The sequence below is a fragment of the Grammomys surdaster genome, unplaced genomic scaffold, assembly GCF_004785775.1.
Source record: "Grammomys surdaster isolate TR1022 unplaced genomic scaffold, NIH_TR_1.0 279, whole genome shotgun sequence".
Taxonomy (NCBI): Eukaryota; Metazoa; Chordata; class Mammalia; order Rodentia; family Muridae; genus Grammomys; species Grammomys surdaster.
The window spans coordinates 12,970,010-12,981,329 of record NW_021604720.1 but is presented as its reverse complement, the minus strand read 5'-3'; the positions used below and the strand labels follow the sequence as shown (position 1 = coordinate 12,981,329).

The 11,320-nt window shown below is 42.2% G+C and overlaps 1 protein-coding gene across 1 annotated transcript; it reads left to right on the top strand.

Moving 5' to 3' along the window:
* Positions 1–1,188: 1,188 nt before the first annotated feature.
* On the top strand, positions 1,189–9,174 carry Btbd7 (BTB domain containing 7). The gene is made up of 2 exons (XM_028777330.1): positions 1,189–1,914; positions 4,116–9,174. The coding sequence occupies exons 1-2, from the start codon at positions 1,522–1,524 to the stop codon at positions 4,929–4,931; spliced, it is 1,209 nt and encodes a 402-aa protein (XP_028633163.1). The 5' UTR covers positions 1,189–1,521; the 3' UTR covers positions 4,932–9,174.
* The last annotated feature ends 2,146 nt before the right edge of the window (positions 9,175–11,320 follow it).

The window sequence follows — 11,320 nt, the reverse complement described above, 5'->3', positions numbered from 1 at the left end:
AGAGAGAGAGAGAGAGAGAGAGAGAGAGAGAGAGAGAGAGAGAGAGATCGATCCTAACTTTTTAAATACAACCTGCTCAGTGTGTATAGTGTTGCTTGTATATATGCTTCCAGGACTGACCATTTGGTGTTGGATAACCACTTGGTGTGCTCTTCCCTGGGGAAGACTCTTTCTCCCAGTCTCAGCATTCCTTAGTTGCCTGTAGTTCTTTGTGGCAATGGCCTTGTGATTTTCTCCCTTCACTGTTATTAGCCTGTCCATTAGCATCATCCTTCTTATGGTCATTCCTTTTCCCTTTGCCATTTTAAATTGTATTTTCTGTCTGGGTGTGGGGTCACATATTTGAATTCTAGTGGGCAGATCTCTGAGCTGAAGGCCAGCCTAGCCTACATTGGGAGTTCCAGGCCAGTGAGAGCTATATAGTGAGACCCTGTCTTTAAAAAAAGCTTCAGGTGGTGGCGGCACACACTTGGAAAGCAGAGCCAGGCGGATCTCTTTTCAAGGCCCGTCTGTGAAACTACAAAGTAAGTTCACAATAGCCAGAGCTACACAGAGAAACTCTGTCTCAAAAAAGCAAAAACAAAAACAAAACTCTTAGAAAAAAAAAGTGGGCTGGAGAGATGGCTCAGCAATTAAGAACACTGACTGCTCTTACAGAGATCCTGAGTTCAATTCCCAGCAACCACATGGTGGCTCACAACCATCTGTAATGGGATCTGATGCCCTCTTCTGGTGTGTCTGAAGTGCACTCATAGAAATAAAAAATAAATCTTAAAAAAAAAAAGAAAAAAAGTATCTTAATTTTATAAATTGTACAGAAACATTCTACATTTATCAGTATCTTAGTGTAATTTACTAATGCATAAAGTGTAAGGAATGATGTTTTGTAGTTGCGTCAGATACATACAAAGATGTTGTATCAGAAACTTTCTAGAAAGATCCTTCCCTGGTTTCAGTGTTTAATTTCTTTAGCAGCGGCATATTTGAATTACATTTTACTACTGGAGTTTGGCTTTGTCACATGATCTTGCTAACAATGCCTGAGCTGCTGACAGAATGTTAGTGGGGCAGCTTTGTGTGGGCTGCCTCCTGCACTCTGTCTCTTGGTACCTGACTTAATTCTCCCTGTAGATTTCCATTTTTTAAAATCCAATAAAGGTGCAAACATAAAACCAGATGAAATGGTGCACACATGTGATCTCAGAACTTGGAATGCTGAGGCTGGAAGATTAGGAGTTTAAGGCCAGCCTCTACTACATAGTGAGTTAGAGACCAGCCTGTGCTATCAGGGGGAAAAGAAGACACGGCACAGCCAGGCATGGTGCACCTATCTGTACTTCCAGCATTTGGGAGGTTGAAGCAGGAGAGGCTGAAGCTCCTCCTCATCAAGGTTGTCCTCAGGTCTAAGTTCAAGGGCAGCCTGGGCTAAACTGCTAACTTTTACATTTTTATAATCTTTCTTAGAATCCTCACAAGTTCTTTCCTGATGAACGGTTTGGGGATGAAAGTCCGCTCTTGACAATGAGGCAGCCCGGGAGATGTCGTGTCAACAGTACCCCTACTGCAGAAACCATGTTTACAGACCTGGACTCTTTTGTGGCCTTCCATCCACCTTTGCCCCCTCCTCCCCCTCCATACCACCCTCCAGCTACTCCAATCCATAACCAGCTCAAGGCAGGCTGGAAACAAAGGCCTCCCAGTCATCACCCTTCCCGTTCATTTTCTTACCCCTGTAATCACTCACTGTTTCACTCCAGAACAGCTCCTAAACCTGGCCCTCCCCCAGTCTATTTGCCAGGTGTTAAAGTAGCACCTCCTGATTGTACCAACACCACAGGCCTGGGGAGACAGACGGTTGCCGCTGCTGCTGCAGCTGCTGCCGCCTCAGCAGCAATAATATCTGAGAAGCAAGTGGTAAGTCAACACTTAGATAACTTTCTCAAAAACAAAGGTATAGGACCTTGGGAGCTGTTCCCTCAGCTCCAGGGATCCTGGTGGGAGTTAGCCGCACCCAGACGTGTTACTGACTAACTGGAAGCTTCTCTTCAGGGGATTGAAAAAAGAGGGCAGGCATAGATAGGAGAGACATCAGGTGAGTGAGGTGGCAGCAAGCAGTGTCCTGCTGAGCCCTGCCATGTCCACAGTGATGACACAGTGATGGAGCATGCCACGCGCGCGTGTATCCGGGTCCTGATCCTCTATGCAAGCGTGTGTGTAGACTCCTCTCTTGTATTCTCCTAAGCACTACGCACTAGGACCACTAGGACCACGGTGTGTGACAAAGGCTCCCCATTGAGAAACCCAGCAGAAATGAGTCCTCATGCCTGTCTCCACCTCCAGCCGGCTCATTCATCAGGGAGTGATTGAGAGAGGGTTTCCATCTGAGTTTTGACCTTCTAGAAGTTGGATTTCTGTTTTATGTAATACATTTGAGAAAAACAGCAGTGGCTTCTAATTCTTCATCCTCTGTCCTGTGGTAGCAGCAGCATTCAGTGGAGAACAATGAACGTATACCTGTGCAGGGAAACATCACTGAAGTCACCTCATTGGAAGGGATGAGCCTGTGTACACCTGGGGTCATATTATTATCCTTCCTTTTATGTCCCTCCGTCCTTCCCTGCTCTCTGATGGCCTAGCCTTACAATTTTAAAAGTCCTATTTTATATTTTAAGTACAATTCTCTTTAAAGGTTATTTATTAATACATTTACTGATACAATCCTGACTAGAGTGAAAATGTGAATAACCTAAATGTCTAATGATAAGAGTCAGGTATGACGGTGCACACTTGTAATCCCAGCACTGTGGGAGTCTGAGGAAGAAAGATGGGTTCAACTTAGACTTTTAGAAAATGAAAATAAAAAAGCTAGGCATAGTGGGAAATCTGCAGTCCCTGCACACAAGAAGCAAAGACTGAGGATTGCTGCAAACTTCAGGCCAGCCAGAGTCACCCTCTCTCAAAGAGCTAAACCAAGAATGTTGGAGATAGCTTTGTGTTCAAACTTTTCTTGTGCAATAAAGAAGACCCAAGTTTGGTTGTCATTTATTATTATTTATTATTATTATTATTATTTAATATGATTGCTCAGCTGCATATACATCTGCCTGTCTGAAGAGGGCGTCAGATCCCTCTATATAGATGGTTGTGAGCCACCATGTGGGTGCTAGGAAGTGAACTCGGGACCTCTGGAAGAGCAGTCAGTGCTCTTAACCTCTGAGCCATCTCACCAGCCCTTGGTTGTCTTTTTTAATTGTTAATTTTTTGGTGTTTGTTATTGAGTTAGATGCATAGTCTATGTACCACATGGTGCCCATGGAAGTTAGAAGAAGTTGGATCCCCTAGAACTGTGATTACAGATGGTTGTGAGCCACCATGTGGGTTCTGGGAAGTGAACACAGGTCCTTTCGAAGAGAAGGCAGTACTTTTAATCACTGAGCTATCTCTCTAGTCCCACACCTAAATTTAGATCCCCAGAACCTACATAAAAGCCAGGAGAGTGTGGTAGCCCACTTGGGATTCCAGCATCAGAAAGTTGAAAGGGATTCCCCAGACTAAGATGGCTAGCCAGATTAACCATTGTCAATGAGTTCTAGGCTTGAGTAAGAGAATCTGCCTTGGCTCTGCATAGTGGCACACACCTTTAAGCCCAGCACTTGGGAGGCAGAGGCACAGATCTCTGTGAGTTCAGGGCCAGCCTGGTCTACATGAGTTCCAGGACAGCCAGGATACATAGACCTTCAGAGGATAGAGGAGAGAAAGGAGATGTGGGTGTGCAGGGGCTGTAAAAGATTAAATTATATCTCAACAGTACAGTAAAATGTTACATGGTGATTTCAAGTCATCTCAAAGGAAGCTGAGTGATAGAACAGTGTGCACTAACCTTTGTGTAATCCAGAGTCATCGATACAGAGCTGAAGAGCTTCACAGTGCTAACAGTCATGGCCTCTTTAGGGAAGGGTCGTGCTTTATAGTATTCATTCATATATACACATATATAAAATTGTATTTTTAGGACTCCTAAATACAATGATATACTTTGTAATCTTGAAAGGATTTGAAAGAAATATATGGATTTTTTTTTTCTTTTTGATCATGCCCCTTTGTTTCTGTCTCAGTGTCCACAGCCTGTGCTGAATGATCTGATGCCAGATATCGCCATGGGGGTGTCTACACTGTCGCTCAAGGACAGGAGGCTCCCAGAGCTTGCTGCAAACACAGAATTATGCCAGACAGTTTCTGAAGCAGGACCAGGGCCTCCCCAGCATCTCTCATGTATTCCACAGAGACATACACACACGTCTCGGAAAAAACACACACTAGAGCAGAAACCAGACGGCAGAGAAAATCAGCAGGAATACCCAGATCTCTATGACTTCTCAAATGCTGCTTGCAGACCTTCCACTCCTCCTGGCAGACGCACTCCTTCCCCTTCTCATGGTAGATATTTTGGTCCAGACTTGTACAGCCACAATAAGGCATCACCAAATGGCTTAAAGTCAGCTTACCTACCTGGTCAGACCTCTCCTAAAAAGCAGGAAGACACTAGGAAGGAATATCCACTTTCTCCTGACGGGCATCTACACAAGCAGAAGAGTGAGCCAATACGTCTGGATGTTGTTGAGCAGCCTCCACAGAGGTCAGACTTTCCTTCAGCAGCCTCAGAAAATGCTAGTAATGGTCCAGCCCATGTCAGGACAAGAACTGCAATAGAAACTGACTTGACTTTTGGGCTGACACCTAACAGACCTCCTTCCCATTCTGCATGTAGCTCTGAAGTTCTCGAAGAGCGAGCCAGTAGAAGACTGACAGACAGTGAGTCCCTGGGCCGTGGAGCTCAGAGAAATGCAGATCTGGAAAGGGACGATTCCATTAGCAGAGGAAGGAGGTCGCCAAGCAAGCCAGACTTCCTCTACAAAAAGTCTGCCCTCTGAAGTAGCTTCCGAGTCTGTGCCTGAGATGTGAAACATCTTGTCTTATGATGTAACCCAACAACTTACTGACCGGTTTATCGATGCCAGCTCAGTTCCACGTTTTATTCTAGCTTTTGTGTGTATATATGTTTATTATACATGGCATGCTAAGAGGGTTGTTTTGAATGCTGCATCTGTCTTTTGTGTTTAACAGTTGTGTGGGGAACATCTTAAAGAGCAAGCAAGCTGGCACTTTCTCTCCTTTACAGATGACTAACTTTTTGCACTTGTACATTTTATTTGTATTGATTTTATAACAGTGTGTTAAACTTTATTGCTACATTTAAAGGACTGTATTTTCATACTTTTTGCATTTTACCTATCATTACCAGTTTCCATGTGCATTGAGTTGCACACTTAAGATGTATTTTCTTACAAAATAGTTGTGTTTATTTTTTAATTATAGAAATTCCAAAGAACAGCACATCAAACGCTCCTCTCTTTTTGGTGATTGTTTCAGTTCAGAATCTTCCTGCTCAGTCTCCATAAATCTGATATCTTTTTCTTTTTCTTTTTCTTTTTTTTTGGTAACTCTTGAAAGCCAGTCTTCATTCCCCACAGCAGAAGTCCAGGTCTTGATGTTTTTTGATTCAGTAAAGAACAGGAAGGAAGGAAGCCTTGGTGTTCAGCATATGGCTGCTGTGTAATTACAGTGTGGGTTTTGTTGGGACCCCTGTAGATTCTGGAGTAGAGTTCCTCACTCACATGGCTTGAGGAAATTAGACTTTAGTATTAGAAAACAGTAGAGCTGGGCTTGGTGTGGATGTGCACAGTTATAATCTCAGCATGTGGGAGGTGGAGACAGCCAATCAGAAGTTCATTTCATTTTAGGCTACATAGTAAATTCAAGATGAGGCTGGGTATGTGAGCCCTGCCTCTAAAAACAAAATGAAACAAAAAACAGTATCGGAGATGGTGATGTCACACACAGCGCACACTGATGGGGTGCCTGGCTCTGCATGTGATTCATGATACTGGGGGAAATGACTGCCTTTGGTTGTCTTGCATTTTGTGGGAAAAACAAAAACAAAAGGGCTTCAGTCTTATGTATGTCATTTGGTATTTGTAATCATACATTTTTCTTAATATTGTCAAGTATGTCTGGACTTTGGTGTCTTCTTCAAAGTTGTATAATGCATAGTGCTTTATCACCAAAAACTATTTCATTTTCAGTAAAACACTACGTGTCCTACTTGAACTCCACCGGAGACGCTGGTTTGGTATTTACTGAAACACTGAGCACGTGGGTTCGTTCATGATCCCTTCTCTTGGAAGGGCAATGTGTGAGCTAAGGACTGTTTTTGTTTTTTTGTTTTTTCTTACTTTCCAGTGTAAATATATTAGTATTTAAGTTTTTAAATCACTTCAGCACCATTTGAACATTCATTTTGTATTTTTATAAACACACAGCTGTAGCACCTAGAAGAAAAGAGACTTCCTGAACATTGTGTATGGAAAAAGTATTTGGGAACTTCTTCTCTATGTGTATACATATAACTAGGAATCACTTACACTCACTCAAAAACTATGCAGGGCTAGGGAGCCTTCACAAGCTACCGGAGAAGTGAATTGCACGCACTTTGAAGTAAATAGATTTCTATTGGGTATCAGCAACTCTGATTTCTCCTGAAACTGTAGTTTCTCTTAGGATCTTTTCCCACGTGACCCTGTGAATATACACTCAGGAATGACCTGACGTTTAAACCATCCTAACAGTAGATGATCTCATAGATGGGACCATGCCCATCTCTGTGTACCCCACAATGGCTGCCACTGGTTCTGTTGCCTCGCTCGTTAGCTCATGAATCCAGGGACTGTGGCTGGCCCTGGTCATGTGCATCCTAAACTTGGAGGCCTGGACAGGGCAGCTATAGATCTGCCGCAAGGTGGGCTCACGTGACCTGTCAGGCTCTTCTTTTTCTTAAGGTAGAAAACCACAGGGCTCTGCTCATCTTTAAAAGTTGTATCTTTTGAAGCACAGTCTCAGGTTGCAGAAGCAAAAGCAATTCCATTCTGCTCCTGCCTGTTTGTGGGACCTGGTTGTTTGATGTGGTTTGAGATGGTTCCAGATCAGACTGTATTGTGCAGGTGCTGCAAAGAAGCAAGTACATCACAGCTTTCTCACCTTTGACAGGCTTTGTTTTTTTTTAACATTTTAGGACCATCGATCTCACACTTTTTATTTTTTCTGAAAATTCATTAAATGTACTCTCTAATCCACATAATGTAATTATAAAAGTAAATGGACACTGTTTGTAGTCTTATTTAATTTATAAGGTTTGTTTTTAGTGACTTAGTAGGTTAACTGGCCAAACTGTGTGTATCGAGGGAAATCTTGCTTTAATCTGTGGGATTGTGGACTGGTGTGACTTGCAGAAGATAAACAGGTGTGGTGTTGTGTGTGATAGGATAGGTGTTCGTGGGAAGCTAGACTGTGTGCCTCTGTGAACCATCTATGAAGTTTCTTAATGCTGTACTTAAAATGTGAAATGTGAATAGGGTTGGTCTCATAAAAGAAGGTATATATGTATAATATAAACCAAATCACAAAAATCCCAGATCTCCTTTTGAGGCCAGGGACAATCAGGCCGTTTGGACAATCACCATTCCAGTCCCACTGAGTGCTGAGGCTGGAGAACCACCACTTAGGTTCTCAAGACGCTGTTGATCCTTTTCTTGTATTTTTGTTTTAGTTTTGTAATTTTGAAAAATAACTTACATTTAAAGTTGCCTATGGCTCATAAGGAGAAAAAAAATAAAACCATTCAAAACATAGATCCTTAAATTTCCATGGACCGTCTCCCTTTTACATTCCTCCATTGACTTTGTTCTTCAGTGCGGGCCTGAGCTAGCCTAGCATTTCAGTAACCTGTTGGGCTTTTAGGTCTTATAGTGTTAAATATATGACTTCTGTACCTCTTCTGTAACTCAACCTAATTCCTGATTTTGCTTTCTCATTGGCTGTTGTGTTTGGTTTCAGGTTTTCTATTAACATTTGTCATCCTTTATTGCATTTCCTTTCATTGTTTGTTGACGTTGATAGCGATGGGTACAGCTCTTACACATTTGAAACTGATGCTACAGAAGTAATGAGAGCTGATGAATGCCATGTGGGCCAGCTGGGCCGAAGCTGGCCTCAGGTGCATTCTCTACAACAAGGAGATATGTATTCATAATACTTGCCTTTTAAGGGAAAAAAAGCTTTTCGTGAAATTTGCATAAGACCATTGTTTTGCAATGATTTCCATTAGGGCTGAGTTAATCTCTTTGTAGTCAAAACTATTAATGCCGCAGTGATGGGTGCTATCCCTGGGTCTGCAGCCATTCACAAAGTCTACCATGTAGTTACTTTCAAGCCTCATTCAGATAATCTTGCTAAGAGCTAGCTGTTCTGCACGCCCTGCAGGTGTTTTACTATCCTCTATAAACACTGCTTTGAACAGTGCTCTGTAAAATAGAAGTTCTTTTGTCCCAACAGTTGTACTAGCTGTCATGTGCTTATTGTCTGGGCAAGTCTTTTGATTTTGTTTTCCTTAAAAATCAGATCCATGACCATACCAATCCTCTGTATTCAGAATATTATAATGCTGCGGACATTTTTATAGAACGACTGCAAGTTTGTGTCCTGGAAATATCTTCTACTTGTGTGTTTCTGTGAGCTCTGAGATCAGATGTGTTCTGGAAGAGTCCTCAGGTATGCCTGCAGATGACTGTCTGGGTTATCTGGGTAGACGCTAGGGCATTCTGCTCTCAGATAAGGCAATTGAAAACCCTGATGTTCCGAGCTCCCTTGCCGTCCGTGTATGCGCCACAGCTGGCCTCCACCACTTCGTTTCTTGTGGTTGTGCTGTTAATGGTAAAGTCAAGTGCCTTCAATGCTAAAGGCTCAGAAATCTTTCTTAAACTGATTTCATGTCCTATGCAAGTGTTTTTACAACCTGCATAACCAGTACTTTGTAAAACTTGTTTACGCTTCAATTGTACATAGTGTTTTTTAAAGAAATATATAGTATTTTTATTTAGGTACCTCCAAACTTGAATTCGTCTGTGTGAAACATTGTAAACGATACATTTCTCTTTTGAGTACCATCACAGTTGTACAGAGGTTTTCACTGGTTCTATTTTTCTACTGTTACTGATAAGCATGTAACACCAACTTTATCCTACATATAGTTGGCATTTCAAATAAATGGCTTGTATAGAACCTGCCGAGTTGGACATAGTCTGTTCTAGCTTACAGCATTTGGTCTTCATCTACAGATGTTGTTGTACCCCTTAAGGGTAGAATCTGGACGTTTTCTAGATTTTCTTGTAGCCATCTGAGGCCACAGACCAACTGGGTTCTCCTGAAAGGGGGGCTGGAAATGAAAAAAGGGATGGAGGGCAAGAAAAGATGAAGCTAAGACAAAGTTCTCTGATCAAGGCTCAAAGTTTAATGTTCAGCTCTCAATTTAAAGGGAAAGCCCCACCACCGAACCCCTTCTTGCTTCAGCCAGAGATGGGTGAGGGGACTCATCCTTGGTCACTGCTGGGGAGATGGGTTGGGGAACCCATCCTTTGTCACAGCTGAAGATGTCTCAAGGCAAGCTCAGCAGGCAGTTATTCTAAGTTCCTGTAGCAGACTGTACATGCAGCCAAGGTAGGTAACTCCACCTAGGTCCTATTATTTTTGGTTTATTGTGGTAAACAAGGTCTTTCAGGCCTGCTCAAGGCTCGGGGGAGGGCACAGTTCCCCCTTTTTAGGTTTTTTAAGATAAGCAGTGCCAATAGCTGGACAGGGCACAAGATTTCATCCAGTCTAGGGTAAAGAGTGGTCGGGCGAGCATGCCTGGCTTAGGTTGGTGTCTATATTGCTCCTTATTACCCGTCATGGAGAACATACATAGCATTATTGATGTATGCCTCTGTCTTAGGTCTATAGGAGCTCAAGAACACTCTTACCCATCTTTGACTAACCGGCCATCTTTGGCACACTTTTTCCCATACAGACCAAAGTCACATTCAGACCAAAGGACCTGTGAGCATGCACTCAATGCAATTCTTCATAGCAATAGATAACTGCCATGGTGAATAGCTGAGCTTGCTGAGAGCAGTGCTGTGTGAAGGCAACCAATCTGTTTGGGATAAAAGGTTCAAAGGTTAAAAGGAACAGGATTATCCAAGCAGTGTAGAAAGGTTATGGCAGAAATGTCCCAGTTATCTAATCCAACTGCTGGTTGGCAGGGATCAGACACAGTGTCTGGCCACCAGGTATATAGTGGGTGGCTTTAAGTAATAATAAAAACACTAAGAGTGTTAGTCTCGACAGTAAGAGTGGAGACTATATGCCAGGTTAACTCAGCTGGCTCATAGTGATTTCGGGCTATCTTCATAATTAGAATCATAATTATTAGGCCCAAGATCTGTGTCCACTTGACGGACCAATCTTTCAGGCAGCCACCAGGCTCCATTTTCTTTTTGTGAAAAAAAAAAAAAAAAAACAGACCGAGCCACGACCCCAAATTAAAACAGGGTCGGGACCATCCCATGTATTAATCTGGGGTCTCTCCATTTGACTCTGGCAAATGAGCTGGAAGTGACTGGATGCCAGTGGCGATCTGCTGCAGACTGACCCTTAGCATCAGTTTGCAAACAATTTAAAACACGACAAAAGCAAGGTGTGCTTTTGGTGACCTTCGAGGGTATAAGTCTCCCTCTTACTAGTTATTAAAAGCCTATTTTTCAGAGTTCCTTGCAAAACCAGGGCAGAAGCACCAGTAGCTGCTCCTCCTACACTCAGAGAGTTATGGAGATATTATTTTAAAGTTCCATAATATCTGTTTCACAATTCCTTGTCCTTGAGAATTATAAGGAATCCCAGTAATATGAGTAATATTAAATTGTCAACAGAACATCTCAAATGTTTGACTGCAATAGGCAGTTCCATTGTCTATAATCTGATATGGAACACCAAGCATAGAAAAATAATGTAGGCAATAACTAATTATATTTTTAGTTGCTTCTCCTGTTAAAGCAGTTGCAATTAGAAAGCCTAAAAAGGTGTCAAGTCACATGTACATATTCTAATTTTCCAAGATCTGAAATAAGTAATATCCATTGGCCATAATTGATTGCATGTAAGTCCTCAAGGCTTAACACCATTATGAAAAGATTGAAGATACCGAAAAGTTTTTGCAACTTGACTTAACACACTTTCTAGAAATATCAAATTATTGTCTCAGGCTATCACTATTTTGATGATGTAAATAAGATTGTGTACCCATTTGTTTCTGTAAAGTCTATAATCTGCCTGGTATACAAATCTCTGTAGCATTGCCCTGGGGTCCAGGCAATCCAATATGAGCTCTTAA

Excerpts from the sequence above, each read along its gene's own strand:
- Btbd7 (XM_028777330.1), top strand. The coding sequence starts at position 1,522 with ATGAGGCAGCCCGGGAGATGTCGTGTCAACAGTACCCCTACTGCAGAA. Across the intron at positions 1,915-4,115 it reads TAATATCTGAGAAGCAAGTG|TGTCCACAGCCTGTGCTGAA; the intron begins GTAAGTCAACAC and ends TTTCTGTCTCAG.